Here is a 21,967-nt window from a genome sequence, read left to right on the forward strand (position 1 = left end):
TTTCTCCTCCTCTCTCCCTTATTCTTCCTTCTCTCATAGGTCCTGAGTCTGGACCACTAGCTCCTATTCTGCCTCTTTAGAGAGTAGCTAAGACTGACGCACATATTTATTTAGTTGCCTATTATTCCCCTTGGTACCCTTCCCCTTCATTGCCCCTCATAATTCACTACATACTCACTCCATTTAGGGAAATAGTTTGGTTTATTGTTACCACCGGTCAATAACAAGGGCATTTGATGATGGTTTTCTGTGTATGTCTGTCTGTTAGTAATTTTTAGTATAGCTTTAGTTTAATCATGTGTGTTATTCATATAAAAACCTCAATAAACCATAGATGAACAACTTTGATAATTAGTTTATGAAACTTTCTATATGCAATATGCATTAGACTAAAAATTATGCCATGCAGGTGAAAGAATAGTATTTTAAAATAATAAAATATATTCCTTTATTCCTGGTTTCTATATTGTATATTCCTTTATTCAGTTATAAACCAGGAATAAAGGAATATATTTTATTATTTTAAAATACTATTCTTTTTTAGTCTAATGTATATTGCATAAAGCAGATACGATCCATCTACATAGCCTCATGTAGGGAGTGTTATCACTATAATCATTTGAGTTGATACCTATTTTTGATGTCAGTGTTGCTAACAGTGCAGATACATTATTTAATTTTACCTCAATAGATCAGTCATTTTTTGTCAGTTATTTGGAACAGTTCCAGATAACTTATTGAGGTAAAATTAAATAATGTATCTGCACCGTTATGGAACTGCATACTAAAATAAACCCATTAAATGTATTTTTTATTTGTGCCATGTTAAAGGGTTAGACGTATTTAAAAAAAAAAAACATATGTTTTTTCAAGAGCAGTTGTTTTTGTACATATGTAAATATTTGTATGTGTTTATTTTTGTAAATGCTTGCCCTGTCCACCCAATAGAGTTGCAGGAGGTGTCCTTACTAGTCAGGTAGCAACTGAGTGAACACATATGCAGCGGCAGCCAGCACTTCCTGCTTTTTTTCAGAAATTAAAGGGACAGTTTATCCTATTTTTTTTCTCCCTCTTAATTTATGTCCAATGATCCAGTTTACCTGACTGAGGGCTAGATTACTAGTGGTGACTGCACTAGCTTGCACGCGTATTACAAATTGTAATAAATGCGTTCATTCAAGCACAAACTAAATTTGCGCTTGCCAGGATAGCGTGACTGAAGACTTTAAAAAAACACAAAAAAAATCTGGTACACTCATATATACACCATCTGATAAAAATTATTAATATAAATATTTTTTATAAAGGTTTAAAGGTACAGTATATGGTTTATGACAAGCTATTTGAATGGAAAGGGCTATATTTTCTAGAGATAGAAATACAATTTTAAATAACTTTCCAATTTACTTCTATTATTTAATTTGCTTCATTCTATTGTTATTCTTTGCTGAAAGGTTTATCTAGGCAAGCTCAGGAGCAGCAAAGCACCTAGGTTCTAGCTGCTGATTGGTGGCTGCATATATAAACTGATTGTCATTGGCTCACCCATGTGTTCAGTTAGAAACCAGTAGTGCATTGCTGCTCCTTCAACAAATGATACCAAGAGAATTAAACAAATTACATAATAGAAGTAAATTTGAAAGATGCTTACAATTGTATGTTCTACCTAAATCATGAAAGAACATTTTTGGGTTTCATGCGCCTTTAAGATAATTATTAGGCTGATTGGTTCAGTTTAAACATAATTTTAATTAGGTGCAACAGCAACATATCAGCATGTAATTTAATTGTGCTGAAATCAAGATAATAGACCGACTTACTGTTTGTGACTTAATTTTTTATTTATTTATTTTTGTATCAGTTCATAACTGTATTAAACTCTAATTGCCTTATACCTATCCCTTTAATTTGGACAAGACTTGCTTACAATTCATTTTACACTGATAGTCACTTACCTAGCTCTCTGAGTACAGACACTCACACATATGTACTATTTACCTGTATAAATATGCACACTCACTGATAGTCACTTACTAGTAAGTTACTATCAGTGAGTGTGCATATTTATACAGGTAAATAGTACATACAGTATGTGTGAGTGTCTGTACTCATAGAGAGATAGGTGACTATCTGTGAGTGTGTATATTTAGTATTTACCTGTATAAATATGCACACTCACTGATAGTCACCCATCTCTCTATGAGTACAGACACTCACACATACTGTATGTACTATTTACCTGTATAAATTCTCAGCATGCCTGATTCCCAAAATGTCCTGACTGCTTGCAACACCTTACATCAAAGAAGTCAACTGCCAGTATGTGACAGTGATTAATGCAATCAAAACAGACCACAATGAAGTCATTATTTCCAGAAACCACTGAAACACCTGCGTAGATGTTTGCAGAGTTTATGTGATACAGTGGTAAGAAAGTATTATGTTCTGAATCTATTTTTATAGGTTTTACTAAAATTGGTACAGCAGATTTTAACAAATCCATGTAGCTAAGTTAGTATAGACTAATAATATATGGAGAGAAAAAAACTTAGTAGGAGAATAAAACTCTGCGGTCACATTCAAGTTTTATTCTCCTACTAAGTTTTTTTTTTCTCCATATATTATTAGTCTATACTAACTTAGCTACAATGGGATGAATAGGCATTTAATTTATTCTTTTTTAAATAAACGTTTTTAGAACGTTTAAGCTAGTCAACTCCATACCTACCTTTTTTCTGTGGGAAGTGTTGCTTTTCAAAAAAAGTATAGACGCTTAGAGCATTTGCTTTTCTAGCTACTATGGGACAGTAAAAGATTATCAAGAATGTTGACCGTGCACCATCCTGTCAGTCTGTCTGAGTACCAATGTAATATACATGTGAACGCTCCTAAGCCCCTATAATCCTATCTCAGTTTAGTCTTTAACAATGGATACAAAGAAAACAAAGCAAATTTGATAATAGAAGTAGGTTGTAAAGTTATTTGAAATTACATACTCTGTTACTCACGGAAGATTAATTTTGACATTACTGTCCCTTTTTTAAAGAATTTTAGCTGTTCATTTATATATATATATATATATATATATATATATATATATATATATATATAACATCTGCGATCAGAATCGTGCGATTGGTGCTAATATGGATAGCAGCGGGGATGAACAAGGGCCTTCGACTTCTGGAGCAGCAAAATCAAAGAAGATAAAGCGAATGTGCCGTTTCCGAGACTCATGGAAAACAACTTACACATGCATTACCACAGTGACTGGTAACTATCATAGAGCATATTGTACTCTGTGTAGGCGGGAGTTTGGAATTGGTCATGGTGGTGAAGGTGACATCAAAATTCACATATCTAGTGAAGGTCACAAAAATGCTGATCGGGCTGCAAAACAAAGTGGAATGCTTTCCAAATTCATGATTCCCTCTAAGGATATGGCAATGCAAGAAGAAATAATAGCAGCTGAAATCTCAATGGTTTACCATTCTGTGTGCCACAGTCATTCATATAGATCTTTGGACTGCACCATGAAACTTCTTCCTGTTATATTTCAGGATTCTGCTAAAGCCGCTAAGATGTCATGTGGTCGAACCAAAGCTGAAGCCATTGTGACAAACATGCTGGCTCCTTACAGTGTGGAAGCGGTAGTTAACGATTTGAAAAACAGTTATGCTTATTTCAGTGTTGCATCAGATGCATCTAACCATGGACACACTAAACTTTTCCCCTTAGTTCTGCGTTACTTTAAACCTTCCAAAGGAGTGGTAACAAGTTTGTTGGATTTTTATGAAGGTGATGAAAGTGCTGCTTCAATTACAGAGCAAATTTTAAATGTGCTTAAAACAAATGGCCTATCTGTGGATATGATGTCTGCATATTCTGCTGACAATGCAAGTGTGAACTTTGGTAAGCATAACGGTGTGTACCAGAAGCTTCATGCTGTAAATGATCGGATATTGCCAGCTGGCTGCCCAGCTCACATACTCCATAATACAGCTAAAAAGGCTTCAGATGTTTTAAATTTTGACGTGGAAAGTCTAATTTTAAAATTATATAATTATTTTTCAATATCAGCCAAGAGAGTTGCCACACTGAAAGAAATGTTTGACTTTGTTGACCTTGAGTGGTCAGAACTTCTTCGCCATGTACCAACAAGATGGCTGTCACTTTATCCAACAATTGACAGAGTTTTAAAAAATTGGCCAGCTGTAAAAGCTTACTTCCAAAGCATTGGTGAGGATGAAACGCCTAAAGTTATATGGCAATTTATTGTGGATGAAGACAGTGAGACAATAGAACAGGACCCGCCATCAGTTCCTGAGTTATATCTCCAGTTTTTACACAACTGCTTGCCTATTTTTCAGACGGCCATATTAAAAATGGAGCGTAATGACTTGATTGCAGTTGAGGTTTATGAGATCATGACAACAGTGAAAGGCAAACTAATCCAAAGACAGACAGACCATTTTTTTGGATACCTTGTTGGGAAATCTTTAAAAAAACTACCTAATCTACAAGCAAGAAAAATAGAATTAGAATTCCTAAACTTTTATAAAAAAGCTGTTCAATATTTAGAACAGTGGTTTCATTTTTCAGAAAACAACTATTTATCTAAAATCCAGTGCTTAAACTTGAAGGAGAACCTTACATTTAATAACCTGGTGGCAGCAGTTGAAGCTCTAAATTTAGACTCTCTTTCAATAGATGACCTTTATGAGGAATATGCTTGTATTTGTCCACACTTTGCAACGATTTTTAACAGTACTGAAGAGGAGGATGATCTCAACATGGATGTTAAATGGTCAACAATATTCATGAAAGCTGGACCTGAGAAACTTCCAAACCTCTTGAAAGTGGTTGCATTTGTCATCAGCATTCCATGCTCAAATGCAGCAGTTGAAAGAGTCTTCAGCATGATGGGATTGTGCTGGTCTGACACAAGAAATAGATGTAGAATTGAGCTAATAAAATCGGAACTTCAGGTGAAAATAAATTTTGACATGGGTTGTAATTCTTTTTACAGCTTCGTAAAACAAAATAAAAAACTCCTTCAATGTGCAAAAAGTGACAAGAAATACACATTTAGACATCAGTGTTGAAAACAAGGTACTAAGCTCGTACCATGTGGTCTAATATGTAAGGATTTGAGTACAGTGAGAAAACAATAAAAAATTCTTTTTTTTTATTGCAACTTGTTTTGTCGTCTTTTTCTATTTCTTAAGAGATGTCGAACACATTAAGTATAATATGTTTAGGTAGACACTACCTAGAATCTTAGCGGCAGAAATCACAAATAATAAAAACTGCACATGCAGAAATATGTTTATAGCACTAGAGCATAAATTCGATACAGTGCGCTCATGAAAATAAGTATCCCTGATGGGATGGATGGGTAATGTACAAAGTATGCCACAGCTGACTTAGTTAAAGCAGGTACACATTGTGTAAACCTGTCTAAAGTGGTTTTTTTTCCCCTTTCAAAATTTGGCTCAAAAATAAAAAGGTATCAAAATCACCTTTTTTTTGGGGGGGTTGCGGTCCAGAGGGGGGGGGGGGGGGGGGCGGCCCGGGCGGGGCTTTCCAGGGGGGCGGGCTGGGGGGCGTCCCTGAATGGCAGTTTGGATATGTGGTCACCCTAATACATATACATTACACACATATTACACACACAGTTATACACATACATTAAACACACACAGTTATATACACACAGTTATAGATATACATTACACACCTATATGTAACACATTAGTTTATGGCTGAGTTACTAACCTGGTTAGTTACAGATAACAACAAACTACTTGGAAACAACAGGGAGAACACAGGAAACTACTTCTGACCTCTGACCCTCATGTCTGCCGTGACGTCACTAGTAGGGGACACGGAAATGTGAGGAAACCCAAAAGAACTTCACCGGATGCAGCTAGATCCCATCCTGTTGTAGGACCTTCTGTAGTCACGTGATTGCAGTGACATCATCATCAGTAGTCTATCCGGAGGGAAAAGAGATAATACATTGTTGTTACGAGTAAGAGACCGGTGAGACTGGGATAATGGGGCTGTGTGACAGTGAGAGGAGGGCTGACCATTTGTGTGAGGGAAGGAGGGGCTGAAATGGTTAACACTGTGTTTAGTGATGCCGGGCTGAACGGGTTAACACTGTGTTTAGTGATGCAGGGGCTGGAAAGGTTAAGAGCGGATGCAGGGGGCGGAAAGGGTTAAGAGTGGGTTTAGTGATGCAGGGAGCTGAAAGGGTTAAGAGTGGGTTTAGTGATGCAGGGGGCTGAAAGGGTTAAGAGTGGTTTAGTGATGCAGGGGGCTGAAAGGGTTAAGAGTGGGTTTTGTGATGCAGGGGGCTGTAAGGGTAAAGAGTGGTTTAGTGATGCAGGGGGCTGAAAGGGTTAAGAGTGGTTTAGTGATGCACGGGGCTGAAAGGGTTAAGAGTGGGTTTACTGATGCACGGGGCTGAAAGGGTTAAGAGTGGGTTTACTGATGCAGGGGGCTGAAAGGGTAAAGAGTGGTTTAGTGATGCAGGGGGCTGAAAGGGTTAAGAGTGGGTTTAGTGATGCAGGGGGCTGAAAGGGTTAAGAGTGGTTTTGTGATGCAGGGGGCTGAAAGGGTAAAGAGTGGTTTAGTGATGCAGGGGGCTGAAAGGGTAAAGAGTGGTTTAGTGATGCAGGGGGCTGAAAGGGTTAAGAGTGGGGTATGTGATGCAGGGAGCTGAAAGGGTTAAGAGTGGTTTAGTGATGCAGGGGGCTGAAAGGGTTAAGAGTGGTTTAGTGATGCAGGGGCTGAAAGGGTTAAGAATGGTTTAGTGATGCAGGGAGCTGAAAGGGTTAAGAGTGGTTTAGTGATGCAGGGGGCTGAAAGGGTTAAGAGTGGTTTAGTGATGCAGGGGGCTGAAAGGGTTAAGAGCGGATGCAGGGAGCTGAAAGGGTAAAGAGTGGGTTTAGGGATGCAGGGGGGTCTAAGAGGTTAAGATGATGACTGTGAGGAAGAGGGGGTTTGGATGGTTAAGGAGATGTCTATGAGGGTGAGGGAAAGAGGTGCTGATTGGGTGAGGGGGGCTGTGTGAGGGAGAGAGGTGCTGATTGGGTGAGGGGGGGGCTGTGTGAGGGAGAGAGGGTCTGATTGGGCGAGGGGGGCTGTGTGAGGGAGAGAGGGGCTGATTGGGTGAGGGGGGCTGTGTGAGGGAGAGAGGTGCTGATTGGGTGAGGGGGCTGTGTGAGGGAGAGAGGTGCTGATTGGGTGAGAGAGAGAGGTGCTGATTGGGTGAGGGGGGCTGTGTGAGGGAGAGAGGGGCTGATTGGGTGAGAGAGAGAGGTGCTGATTGGGTGAGGGGGCTGTGTGAGGGAGAGAGGTGCTGATTGGGTGGGGCGGGCTGTGTGAGGGAGAGAGGTGCTGATTGGGTGGGGCTGTGTGAGGGAGAGAGGTGCTGATTGGGTGAGGGGGGCTGTGTGAGGGAGATGGGAGCTGATTGGGTGAGGGGGGCTGTGTGAGGGAGAGAGGTGCTGATTGGGTGAGGGGGGCTGTGTGAGGGAGAGAGGTGCTGATTGGGTGAGGGGGGCTGTGTGAGGGAGAGAGGTGCTGATTGGGTGAGGGGGGCTGTGTGAGGGAGAGAGATGCTGATTGGGTGAGGGGGGCTGTGTGAGGGAGAGAGGTGCTGATTGGGTGAGGGGGGCTGTGTGAGGGAGAGAGGTGCTGATTGGGTGAGGGGGGCTGTGTGAGGGAGAGAGTTGCTGATTGGGTGAGGGGGGCTGTGTGTGGGAGAGAGGTGCTGATTGGGTGAGGGGGGCTGTGTGAGGGAGAGAGGTGCTGATTGGGTGAGGGGGGCTGTGTGAGGGAGAGAGGTGCTGATTGGGTGAGGGGGGCTGTGTGAGGGAGAGAGGTGCTGATTGGGTGAGGGGGGCTGTGTGAGGGAGAGAGGTGCTGATTGGGTGAGGGGGGCTGTGTGAGGGAGAGAGGTGCTGATTGGGTGAGGGGGGCTGTGTGAGGGAGAGAGCTGCTGATTGGGTGAGGGGGGGGCTGTGTGAGGGAGAGAGGTGCTGATTGGGTGAGGGGGGCTGTGTGAGGGAGAGAGGTGCTGATTGGGTGAGGTGCTGATTGGGTGAGGGGGGCTGTGTGAGGGAGAGAGGTGCTGATTGGGTGAGGGGGGCTGTGTGAGGGAGAGAGGTGCTGATTGGGTGAGGGGGGCTGTGTGAGGGAGAGAGGTGCTGATTGGGTGAGGGGGGCTGTGTGAGGGAGAGAGGTGCTGATTGGGTGAGGGGGGCTGTGTGAGGGAGAGAGGTGCTCTTTGGTTGAGGGGGGGGGGGCTGTGTGAGAGAGAGATGGGCTGATTTGGTGAGGGGGCTGTGTGTGAGAGAGAGGTGCTGATTGGGTTAGGAAGGTTTGTGTAAGGGATTTATTATTTGTTTTGGTTATTTATGAATATTTATACATTTATAGCTTGTCCCTGCCTTTTATAGTTGCAGAAAAGATAAAATATTAAACTAATGCAAAAATATATAAATATAAACGGCAACACGTGCTGATTAACTGCAGTTTATGTGATGTGTAGTTTGCTGTACAGTTTGTCTGTGAAACCACTGTACCCTACAGTCACACAGTCTCCTCAACCAGGAAGGGGAAAGGTAAAGACTGGTGATGTCACAAAGGGCTATTTAGTGATGTCACTTTAGTTTTAGTGATGTCACACAGGGCTATTTAGTGAGGGTCACACAGGGCTATTTAGTGAGAGTCACACAGGGCTATTTAGTGAGGGCCACACGGGGCTATTTAGTGAGGGTCACACAGGGCTATTTAGTGAGGGTCACACAGGGCTATTTAGTGAGAGTCACACAGGGCTATTTAGTGAGGGTCACACAGGGCTATTTAGTGAGAGTCACACAGGGCTATTTAGTGAGGGTCACACAGGGCTATTTAGTGAGGGTCACACAGGGCTATTTAGTGAGGGTCACACAGGGCTATTTAGTGAGGGTCACACAGGGCTATTTAGTGAGGGTCACACAGGGCTATTTAGTGAGGGTCACACAGGGCTGTTTAGTGAGGGTCACACAGGGCTGTTTAGTGAGGGTCACACAGGGCTGTTTAGTGAGGGTCACACAGGGCTGTTTAGTGAGAGTCACACATGGCTATTTAGTGAGAGTCACACATGGCTATTTAGTGAGAGTCACACATGGCTATTTAGTGAGAGTCACACATGGCTATTTAGTGAGAGTCACACAGGGCTATTTAGTGAGGGTCACACAGGGCTATTCTCAGGGCTATTTAGCGAGGGTCACACAGGGCTATTTAGTGAGGGTCACACAGGGCTATTTAGTGAGATTAGCCCTGTGTGACTCTTACTAATTAGCCCTGTGTGACTTAGTGAGAGTCACACAGGGCTATTTAGTGAGGGTCACACAGGGCTATTTAGTGAAAGTCACACAGGGCTATTTAGTGAGGGTCACACAGGGCTATTTAGTGAGAGTCACACAGGGCTATTTAGTGAGAGTCACACAGGGCTATTTAGTGAGAGTCACACAGGGCTATTTAGTGAGAGTCACACAGGGCTATTTAGTGAGAGTCACACAGGGCTATTTAGTGAGAGTCACACAGGGCTATTTAGTGAGAGTCACACAGGGCTATTTAGTGAGAGTCACACAGGGCTATTTAGTGAGAGTCACACAGGGCTATTTAGTGAGAGTCACACAGGGCTATTTAGTGAGAGTCACACAGGGCTATTTAGTGAGAGTCACACAGGGCTATTTAGTGAGGGTCACACAGGGCTATTTAGTGAGGGTCACACAGGGCTATTTAGTGATGTCAGGGCTATTTAGTGAGGGTCACACAGGGCTATTTAGTGAGGGTCACACAGGGTTATTTAGTGAGGGTCACACAGGGTTATTTAGTGAGGGTCACACAGGGCTATTTAGTGAGGGTCACACAGGGCTATTTAGTGAGGGTCACACAGGGCTATTTAGTGAGGGTCACACAGGGCTATTTAGTGAGGGTCACACAGGGCTAATTAGTGAGGGTCACACAGGGCTAATTAGTGAGGGTCACACAGGGCTATTTAGTAAGGGTAACACAGGGCTATTTAGTAAGGGTCACACAGGGCTATTTAGTGAGAGTCACACAGGGCTATTTAGTGAGGGTCACACAGGGCTATTTAGTGAGGGTCACACAGGGCTATTTAGTGAGGGTCACACAGGGCTATTTAGTGAGGGTCACACAGGGCTATTTAGTGAGGGTCACACAGGGCTATTTAGTGAGAGTCACACAGGGCTATTTAGTGAGGGTCACACAGGGCTATTTAGTGAGGGTCACACAACAAGAGACGGAGGGGCAAAAGTCCAGCAGCTCAGAGCAACTTTTGTCACTGAACTCAGGGTTGGAAGCCCCTCTGCACTTCATTGTCTGGCAATCTTCAGTACACACACAGCTGAGGCTATGTAACTGCACAACTGAACCTGGATTGTAACTCTCCTAGTCGTGAGATTAGCGTCTGTCTGGGTAAGGACCCAGCCGCTGAGAAGTGATTTAAATAACACTCTTCCAACTCATTAGATAAGTCCCAGGACATGACTAAGGGTCTTGGCAGATAGCAGGTCAGACAAACTCTACTGTATACAGTCACCTTCTGCTTCTCATGAATCAAGCTCTACTGTATACAGTCACCCTTCTGCTTCTCATGAATCAACCTCTACGGTATACAGTCATCTTCTGCTTCTCATGAATCAAGCTCTACTGTATACAGTCACCTTCCGCTTCTCATGAATAAAGCTCTACTGTATACAGTCATCTTCTGCTTCTCATGAATCAAGCTCTACTGTATACAGTCACCTTCTGCTTCTCATGAATCAAGCTCTACAGTATACAGTCACCTTCTGCTTCTCATGAGTCAAGCTCTACTGTATTCAGTCACCTTCTGCTTCTCATGAATCAAGCTCTACGGTATACAGTCACCCTTCTGCTTCTCATGAATCAAGCTCTACAGTATACATTCACCTTCCGTTTCTCATGAATCAAGCTCTATAGTATACAGTCACCCTTCTGCTTCTCATGAATCAAGCTCTACTGTATACAGTCACCATCTGCTTATCATGAATCAAGCTCTATAGTATACAGTCACCCTTCTGCTTCTCATGAATCAAGCTCTACAGTATACATTCACCTTCCGTTTCTCATGAATCAAGCTCTACTGTATACAGTCACCCTTCTGCTGCTCATGAATCAAGCTCTACTGTATACAGTCACCTTCTGCTTCTCATGAATCAAGCTCTACTGTATTCAGTCACCTTCTGCTTCTCATGAATCAAGCTCTACTGTATACAGTCACCTTCTGCTTCTCATGAATCAAGCTCTACAGTATACAGTCACCCTTCTGCTTCTCATGAATCAAGCTCTACTGTATACAGTCACCCTTCTGCTTCTCATGAATCAAGCTCTACAGTATACAGTCACCCTTCTGCTTCTCATGAATCAAGCTCTACTGTATACAGTCACCATCTGCTTATCATGAATCAAGCTCTACTGTATACAGTCACTCTTCTGCTTATCATGAATCAAGCTCTACTGTATACAGTCATCTTCTGCTTCTCATGAATTAAGCTCTACTGTATACAGTCATCTTCTGCTTCTCATGAATTAAGCTCTACTGTATACAGTCATCTTCTGCTTCTCATGAATTAAGCTCTACTGTATACAGTCACCTTCTGCTTCTCATGAATTAAGCTCTACTGTATACAGTCACCTTCTGCTTCTCATGAATTAAGCTCTACTGTATACAGTCACCTGCTTCTCATGAATCAAGCTCTACTGTATACAGTCACCTGCTTCTCATGAATCAAGCTCTACTGTATACAGTCACCTTCTGCTTCTCATGAATCAAGCTCTCCTGTATACAGTCACCCTTCTGCTTCTCATTAATCAAGCTCTACTGTATACAGTCACCTTCTGCTTCTCATGAATAAAGCTCTACTGTATACAGTCACCTTCTGCTTCTCATGAATTAAGCTCTCCTGTATACAGTCACTCTTCTGCTTCTCATGAATCAAGCTCTACTGTCTACAGTGACCTTCTGCTTCTCATGAATCAAGCTCTACTGTATACAGTCACCCTTCTGCTTCTCATGAATCAAGCTCTACTGTATACAGTCACCCTTCTGCTTCTCTTGAATCAAGCTCTACTGTATACAGTCACTCTTCTGCTTCTCATGAATCAAGCTCTACTGTATACAGTCACCGTCTGCTTCTCATGAATCAAGCTCTACTGTATACAGTCACTCTTCTGCTTCTCATGAATCAAGCTTTACTGTATACAGTCACCCTTCTGCTTATCATGAATCAAGCTCTACTGTATACAGTCACTCTTCTGCTTCTCATGAATCATGCTCTACTGTATACAGTCACCTTCTGCTTCTCATGAATCAAGTTTTACTGTATACAGTCACCTTCTGCTTCTCATGAATCAAGCTTTACTGTATACAGTCACCTTCTGCTTCTCATCAATCAAGCTCTCCTGTATATAGTCACTCTTCTGCTTCTCATCAATCAAGCTCTACGGTATACAGTCACCTTCTGCTTCTCATGAATCAAGCTCTACTGTATACAGTCACCTTCTGCTTCTCATGAATCAAGATCTACAGTATACAGTCACCCTTCTGCTTCTCATGAATCAAGCTCTACTGTATACTGTACAGTCACCCTTCTGCTTATCATGAATCAAGCTCTACTGTATACAGTCACCTTCTGCTTCTCATGAATCAAGATCTACAGTATACAGTCACCCTTCTGCTTCTCATGAATCAAGCTCTACTGTATACAGTCACCTTCTGCTTCTCACGAATCAAGCTCTACTGTATACAGTCATCTTCTGCTTCTCACGAATCAAGCTCTACTGTATACAGTCATCTTCTGCTTCTCATGAATCAAGCTCTACTGTATACAGTCACCTTCTGCTTCTCATGAATCAAGCTCTACTGTATACAGTCACCTTCTGCTTCTCATGAATCAAGCTCTACGGTATACAGTCACCTTCTGCTTCTCATGAATCAAGCTCTACGGTATACAGTCACCTTCTGCTTCTCATGAATCAAGCTCTACGGTATACAGTCACCTTCTGCTTCTCATGAATCAAGCTCTACGGTATACAGTCACCTTCTGCTTCTCATGAATCAAGCTCTACGGTATACAGTCACCTTCTGCTTCTCATGAATCAAGCTCTACGGTATACAGTCACCTTCTGCTTCTCATGAATCAAGCTCTACGGTATACAGTCACCTTCTGCTTCTCATGAATCAAGCTCTACGGTATACAGTCATCTTCTGCTTCTCATGAATCAAGCTCTACAGTATACAGTCACATTCTGCTTCGTATGATGTTTTTTTTTTTTAAATATTAAATAAATGTGTCACCTCATGATGTTTGGCAAAACATGCTGTATATAGATTGTCACATTTTGTCACTGTGGTATCTGCTCTACATGCAGCTGTTGTAGTATTAGATTGTACATAAGTGAAACACACAATATCACATAATCATCTTGTTACCATAATATAAATACAGGAAGAGCTCTGAGTCTTTCCCATCTCTCATTTATACCGTCTTCCTTTCTTCTTGCAGGTGTCACATTTATAGCATCTGACTCAGTCACTGACGATAAACAAGATGAACAAATACAGGAAGCAGATGGCAGAGCAGTTCCTGAGTCAGGCCCTGGGCATCATCTGCCTGCTGACCGGAGAGGTGAGGGCTGCTGGGTAATGTCATGTAACACTGGTCCTATTTACTGTGCTGTTGGGTAATGTCATGTGAAACTGGTCCTATTTACTGTGCTGCTGGGTAATGTCATGTGACACTGGTCCTATTTACTGTGCTGCTGGGTAATGTCATTTGACGCTAGTCCTATTTACTGTGCTGCTCTTTAATGTCATGTGACACTGGTCCTATTTAGTGTGCTGCTCTGTAATGTCATGTGACACTGGTCCTATTTACTGTGCTGCTGGGTAATGTCATGCGACACTGGTCCTATTTACTGTGCTGCTTCTAATCTACCAGACCTATATCCCTTCACAACCCTCCAGTGCAAAATCCTCCCTCAGCCCCCCTAGCACCTAAGGGCTCCTTCACAACTATCCACTCCACCTCCCCAGGGACCCCTGCCTAACTCTCCACTGCAAGGTCTCTTATTAGCAGCCAGCGGCCCCTGCACAGCTATTCACTGCAAAACCTGCCTCAGCATCCAGGGGGCCATGCACAATCCCATAACAAAACCTATCTAGCACCTAGGGGCCCTGCACAACTATCCACTGCACCTCTCCAGCATTCAGGGGTCCTTGCACATTCCTACACTGCAAAACCTCCCCCAGCACCCAGGGGCCCATGTACAATCCTTCACTGTAAAGTAAATCTAAACAACACTAGTACTCCCCTGCATGACACTATCATAATTACCAAATAATGTAAGCATTCACAATACCCTTTTACATGAGTCCAGTGGCACAAACTTTTTCCACAACCCAAGGTTCCCCCTGCTTAATACCCAAAACAAAATATATAGAACATTAGTTCCCAATGGTTTTCTTGCAGTACTACAGCACCAACAAAACCCACTCTCTAACTCCTGCGGATAACGTATCGAAGCAGTGTTCCAACAGGAATAGCTGCAGCACCTCTTCCCCAGATACGGCTTGGCACCCCGCTAACCAGTGAGCTGCTGTGCGGTGCACCTTACATGCCCACTCGACGTAGGAATCTCCAGCTAGTTTAACCGTGTCTCTGAACAGTCTCCTGTATGCCTCTGGTGTAATTGCATACCTAGAGAGCAGCGCCTCTTTTACAGCATTATAATCCCCGACTTCCTCATCTGGAATGGCCCGAAAAGCCTTGCTGGCCCGGCCGGATAATTTTCCAGATAATATTGTGACCCAGTCCTCTGCGGGTACCTTGTGTAGGGCACATTGCCTCTCAAAATCCGCAAGGTACCCATCAATCTTTCCTTCTGTTTCCATGAAGTTTTTAAAAGCTGCAAAATGTACTTTTCTCTTTTCCACTGGGGTTGCTGTGACTTGGGCTGCTGCAGCGCCGCTTTGGTGAAGTAGGTTGGCCTCCACAGCTGCTATGACCTGGTCGATAATTTCGGCAGTCGGGTTGGGGCCATAATGTGCCAGTCTTATTTTAACCGCCCGGTCAAAGCTTGCTTCTTCGGGAGTTCTGTCTGATATGCTGGGCTCATTGGTTCCTTCGGTCCCTGGTACTCCGTCCATCTCGGTCAGTATTTTAATAATCTCCCTCTTCCTGAGGTTACTGGCCTGTCGGCCCCGTTGTTCAAGCAGGTCTTTAAGGGTGGCTCTTTTCAGCCTTTCATACGGTATTCCCATTAGGTCCGGATGTGTAGGTGCTCTTATGGGCGATGAGGACCATCTCGTCGCTTGCCACCAATTGTTATAGTATAACCCTGATATCGAGGGTTAATTCCAGATGAAAGATGCCCTGAATACGGGATCAGCAACACACGAACCCAGTTAATTCCCCCCAAACACAAGACCAAGCTCCGTCTTGAGGGTAAAACAGAAAATCTACTTTATTGAGGGCTATATGCCCGGTATTTATGCAGGTCTCCCACCTGGTGGACACTCCTCTAGGGGACCAGATGGGAGATTGGACGAGTATATTACATTAGATAGAGGGAAGACGCCCTTGTACAGGATACAATAGAATTACATTACGTAACCAAATAAACAGTCAAACACAAGAAAACAATGGATTCCTTCCTGGCACCTTGCAGTCTGGACTCTGGAGGTGATTAAACAAAGTGAACGCTTATCACCTAAACCTAATTACAGTAAAAAATAGCTGATGCCAGGAAACCCGTCTCAGAAAATACAGTTTCTCAAAACTGAACAAGAGGAGAGTTAACCCCTCCAGTACTGTTGGATTCACACCCTGTACCTATAATGGGCACAGAGTGACTTAACATAATGCCCAAATCCATAATCCATAGGGAGGTTGACAGAGGGGTCTGTCACAGACTGCGCCTCACTTTGTTTTCTGTCCAAGTAAAGTTAGGAACAGCTGCCGGATCATTCAGTGCTCGTGAAGACAGTGGAAATCTGCCAATTCCACAAATATTACCACACATGAAGTTTTCTGCTGTGGCTGTTTCTTGTATTGGCGAGTCCAGTGTCACAGCACACAGAGACCCTGAGATATAGCTGCAACTCCTGTCTTCTCCACCAGCGTTACAGTCACTTCCTCTCCCTATTCTACCAGCTGTGTCTTGTATTGGTGAGTCCAGTGTCAGAGCACACAGAGACCCTGAGATATAGCTGCAACTCCTGTCTTCTCCACCAGTGCTACAGTCACTTCCTCTCCCTATTCTACCAGCTGTGTCTTGTATTGGTGTTACGGTTGCCTCCAGGCTGGCTGGAAGTTGGACCGTAGAAAAGGATGCTCCTAGTGCTCACCAAAGGATCATCAGCACCGTAGACACCATAGACTACTGCGTAGCCACCATAAGTAATGCGGACTCTACGAACCACCGCTGCTGGGCTGGTATCTTGCCGTCTGCTCTGCGCCCTGGACCTACGACCAGGCTCCAGTAGGTGAACCTCTTCCTTCTGTAGCGTGAAGCAGGATCAGGAACAAGAGCTTTTACAAGAGCTCAGTAGCTAAGGGAGTATGAAGAGCATAGCAATCCCTGTAGTGATTATAGCGGTCCCCTACAAACATGAGTCAAGGCTGCAAGTTAGAGGGTCAGAAAAAGGTCTGATGTGCTGGAACACACAGCCTGCTTTTTATTGAGGTTACATGCAAAAAAAGGACACTCTCAGGGGGAGGCATAAAATCCCCAATCACATATTTGATACATTTAGATAGAGAGACAACGCCCTTTGACAGGCCATAGTAGAATTACATTACTTCAGCAGATAACAAGTTACACACAAGAAAACAATGCAGTCCATCTTATCAACAGCAGGCTGACTCTGGAGGTGATTAGACAATGGGAATGTTTATCACTAAACTTAATTAGAGCTGATGCCAGCAAACTTGCATTTAGAAAGTAGCTTCTTGAAGCTGAACAAAGTTAACTCTTTAGTTCTGACCGAAGGGTCTGTCACATAGCACTTAATGGCACACAATGAAAACTAATGCTTTTGTAACAGTGCTCCCTTTCTGTGGAACACTCTGCCTGTGTGGTACTTGGTTCAGTAAGCCCTATTTACTGAACCAAGTGGGAGAAAGCCAGGGACAAGTTATTTTACAGGTCTGGGGACATAGTCTTAAAGGGGCATTGTTCTCCAAAGTCACAATATGTCCCCAGACGGTTCTTAAAGGGCCATACACACCCAATAAAAGTTAATACGTTCTCAGGGGCACAATCTTCCAGGGGCCATAGTCATGAGGAAGGAGGCTGGCAAATAGGCTTCTCCACAATCCAGGGAAGCAGGGCAATCTTCCATTTTAAAGGGCCATTTACAAATAGCAGTTTGTAACAATTGGTGAGTCCAGTGTCACAGCACACAAGACCCTGAGATAAAGCTGCAACTCCTGTCTTCTCCACCAGCGCTACAGTCACTTCCTCTCCCTATTCTACCAGCTGTGTCTTGTATTGGTGAGTCCAGTGTCAGAGCACACAGAGACCCTGAGATAAAGCTGCAACTCCTTTCTTCTTCACCAACGCTACAGTCACTTCCTCTCCCTATTCTACCAGCTGTTTCTTGTATTAGTGAGTCCAGTGTCAGAGCACACAAGACCCTGAGATAAAGCTGCAACTCCTGTCTTCTCCACCAGAGCTACAGTCACTTCCTCTCCCTATTCTACCAGCTGTGTCCTGTATTGGTGAGTCCAGTGTCAGAGCACACAAGACCCTGAGATAAAGCTACAACTCCTGTCTTCTCCACCAGCGCTACAGTAATTTCCTCTCCCTATTCTACCAGCTGTTTCTTGTATTGGTGAGTCCAGTGTCAGAGCACAGAGACCCTGAGATAAAGCTGCAACTCCTGTCTTCTCCACCAGCGCTACAGTCACTTCCTCTCCCTATTCTACCAGCTGTTTCTTGTATTGGTGAGTCCAGTGTCAGCGCACACAAGACCCTGAGATAAAGCTGTTACTCCTGTCTTCTCAATCAGCGCTACAGTCACTTCCTCTCCCTATTCTACCAGCTGAGGTTACTGGCCTTTCGGCCCCGTTGTTCTAGCAGGTCTTTAAGGGTGGCTCTTTTCAGCCTTTCATACGGTATTCCCATTAGGTCCGGAAATGAGTATCTCTTCTGGGCGATGAGGACCATCCCGTAGCTTGCCACCAATTGTTATAGTATAACCCTGATATCGAGGGTTAATACTAGATGAAAGATGCCCTGAATACGGGATCAGCAACACACGAACCCAGTTAATTCCCCCCAAACAGGAGACCAAGCTCCGTCTTGAGGGTAAAACAGAAAATCTACTTTATTGAGGGCTATATGCCCGGTATTTATGCAGGTCTCCCACCTGGTGGACACTCCCCTACGGGACCAGATGGGAGATTGGACGAGTATAGTACATTAGATAGAGGGGAGACGCCCTTTTACAGAATACAATAGAATTACATTACGTAACCAAATAAACAGTCAAACACAAGAAAACAATGGATTCCTTCCTGGCACCTTGCAGTCTGGACTCTGGAGGTGATTAAACAAGGTGAACGCTTATCACCTAAACCTAATTACAGTAAAAAATAGCTGATTCCAGGAAACCTGTCTCAGAAAATACAGTTTCTCAAAACTGAACAAGAGGAGAGTTAACCCCTCCAGTACTGTTGGATTCACACCCTGTACCTATAATGGGCACAGGGTGACTTAACATAATGCCCAAATCCATAATCCATAGGGAGCTTGACAGAGGGGTCTGTCACAGACTGCGCCTCACTTTGTTTTCTGTCCAAGTAAAGTTAGGAACAGCTGCCGGATCATTCAGTGCTCGTGAAGACAGTGGAAATCTGCCAATTCCACAAATATTACCACACATGAAGTTTTCTGCTGTGGCTGTTTCTTGTATTGGCGAGTCCAGTGTCACAGCACACAGAGACCCTGAGATATAGCTGCAACTCCTGTCTTCTCCACCAGCGTTACATTCACTTCCTCTCCCTATTCTACCAGCTGTGTCTTGTATTGGTGAGTCCAGTGTCGCAGCACACAGAGACCCTGAGATAAAGCTGCAACTCCTGTCTTCTCCACCAGTGCTACAGTCACTTCCTCTCCCTATTCTACCAGCTGTGTCTTGTATTGGTGAGTCCAGTGTCACAGCACACAAGACCCTGAAATAAAGCTGCAACTCTTGTCTTCTCCAGCGCTACAGTCACTTCATCTCCCTATTCTACCAGCTGTTTCTTGTATTGGTGAGTCCTGTGTCAGAGCACACAAGACCCTGAGATAAAGCTGCAACTCCTGTCTTCTCCAGCGCTACAGTCACTTCATCTCCCTATTCTACCAGCTGTTTCTTGTATTAGTGAGTCCAGTGTCAGAGCACACAAGACCCTGAGATAAAGCTGCAACGCCTGTCTTCTTCACCAGCGCTACAGTCACTTCCTCTCCCTATTCTACCAGCTGTTTCTTGTATTAGTGAGTCCAGTGTCAGAGCACACAAGACCCTGAGATAAAGCTGCAACTCCTGTCTTCTCCACCAGCGCTACAGTCACTTCCTCTCCCTATTCTACCAGCTGTGTCTTGTATTGATGAGTCCAGTGTCAGAGCCCACAGAGACACTGAGATAAAGCTGCAACTCCTGTCTTCTCCACCAGCACTACAGTCACTTCCTCTCCCTGTTATACCAGCTGTGTCTTGTATTGGCGAGTCCATTGTCAGTTACACAGAGACCCTGAGATAATGCTGCAACTCCTGTCTTCTCCACCAGTGCTACAGTCACTTCCTCTCTCTATTCTACCAGCTGTGTCTTGTATTGGCGAGTCCAGTGTCAGTTACACAGAGACCCTGAGATAAAGCTGCAACTCCTGTCTTCTCCACCAGTGCTACAGTCACTTCCTCTCCCTATTCTTCCAGCTGTTTCTTGTATTGGTGAGTCCAGTGTCAGTTACACAGAGACCCTGAAATAAAGCTGCAACTCCTGTCTTCTCCACCAGTGCTACAGTCACTTCCTCTCCCTATTCTTCCAGCTGTTTCTTGTATTGGTGAGTCCAGTGTCAGTTACACAGAGACCCTGAAATAAAGCTGCAACTCCTGTCTTCTCCACCAGCGTTACAGTCACTTCCTCTCCCTATTCTACCACCTGTTTCTTGTATTAGCAAGTCCAGTGTCAGAGCACACAAGAGCCTGAGATAAAGCTGCAACTCCTGTCTTCTCCTCCAGTGCTACAGTCACTTCCTCTCCCTATTCTACAAGCTGTGTCTTGTATTGGTGAGTCCAGTGTCAGTTACACAGAGACCCTGAGATAAAGCTGCAACTCCTGTCTTCTCCACCATCAATACAGTCACTTCCTCTCCCTATTCTACCAGCTGTGTCTTGTATTGGCGAGTCCAGTGTCAGTTACACAGAGACCCTGAGATAAAGCTGAAACTCCTGTCTTCTCCACCAGCGTTACAGTCACTTCCTCTCCCTATTCTACCAGCTGTTTCTTGTATTAGCAAGTCCAGTGTCAGAGCACACAAGACCCTGAGATAAAGCTGCAACTCCTGTCTTCTCCTCCAGCGCTACAGTCACTTCCTCTCCCTATTCTACCAGCTGTGTCTTGTATTGGTGAGTCCAGTGTCACAGCACACAAGACCCTGAGATAAAGCTGCAACTCCTGTCTTCACAACCAGCGCTACAGTCACTTCCTCTCCCTATTCTACCAGCTGTGTCTTGTATTGGTGAGTCCAGTGTCAGAGCACACAGAGACCCTGAGATAAAGCTGCAACTCCTGTCTTCTCCACCAGTGCTACAGTCACTTGCTCTCCCTATTCTACCAGCTGTGTCTTGTATTGGTGAGTCCAGTGTCACAGCACACAAGACCCTGAGAAAAAGCTGCAACTCTTGTCTTCACCACCCGCGCTACAGTCACTTCCTCTACCTATTCTACCAGCTGTTTCTTGTATTAGTGAGTCCAATGTCAGAGCACACAAGACCCTGAGATAAAGCTGCAACTCCTGTCTTCTTCACCAGCGCTACAGTCACTTCCTCTCCCTATTCTACCAGCTGTTTCTTGTATTAGTGAGTCCAGTGTCAGAGCCCACAGAGACCCTGAGATAAAGCTGCAACTCCTCTCTTCTCCACCAGCACTACAGTCACTTCCTCTCCCTATTATACCAGCTGTGTCTTGTATTGGCGAGTCCAGTGTCAGTTACACAGAGACCCTGAGATAATGCTGCAACTCCTGTCTTCTCCACCAGTGCTACAGTCACTTCCTCTCCCTATTCTACCAGCTGTGACTTGTATTGGTGAGTCCAGTGTCAGAGCACACAGAGACCCTGAGATAAAGCTGCAACTCCTGTCTTCTTCACCATCGATACAGTCACTTCCTCTCCCTATTCTACCAGCTGTGTCTTGTATTGGTGAGTCCAGTGTCAGTTACACAGAGACCCTGAGATAAAGCTGCAACTCCTGTCTTCTCCACCAGTGCTACAGTCACTTCCTCTCCCTATTCTTCCAGCTGTTTCTTGTATTGGTGAGTCCAGTGTCAGAGCACACAGAGACCCTGAGATAAATCTGCAACTCCTGTCTTCTTCACCATCGATACAGTCACTTCCTCTCCCTATTCTACCAGCTGTGTCTTGTATTGGTGAATCCAGTGTCAGTTACACAGAGACCCTGAAATAAAGCTGCAACTCCTGTCTTCTCCACCAGTGCTACAGTCACTTCCTCTCCCTATTCTACCAGCTGTGTCCAGTGTCAGAGCACAGAGACCCTGAGATAAAGCTGCAACTCCTGTCTTCTCCACCAGTGCTACAGTCACTTCCTCTCCCTATTCTTCCAGCTGTTTCTTGTATTGGTGAGTCCAGTGTCACAG

The 21,967-nt window shown here is 44.2% G+C and overlaps 1 protein-coding gene across 2 annotated transcripts in view; it reads left to right on the forward strand.

Annotated features, from left to right (window-relative positions):
- Positions 1-5,985: 5,985 nt before the first annotated feature.
- Positions 5,986-21,967, forward strand: part of LOC128666715 (oocyte zinc finger protein XlCOF7.1-like) — an 80,937-nt gene continuing 64,955 nt past the window's right edge. Inside the window, exons 1-2 of one of the 2 annotated variants that reach the window (XM_053721458.1) lie at positions 5,986-6,034; positions 13,611-13,733. In XM_053721458.1, the coding sequence (XP_053577433.1) occupies positions 13,656-13,733 (78 nt within the window). In that variant the 5' untranslated portion in view covers positions 5,986-6,034; positions 13,611-13,655. Of the gene's footprint in view, positions 6,046-13,610; positions 13,734-21,967 lie in introns of both variants that reach the window. The other variant, XM_053721459.1, reaches the window with a different exon arrangement.

Source organism: Bombina bombina, chromosome 7 (assembly GCF_027579735.1).
Source record: "Bombina bombina isolate aBomBom1 chromosome 7, aBomBom1.pri, whole genome shotgun sequence".
Taxonomy (NCBI): Eukaryota; Metazoa; Chordata; class Amphibia; order Anura; family Bombinatoridae; genus Bombina; species Bombina bombina.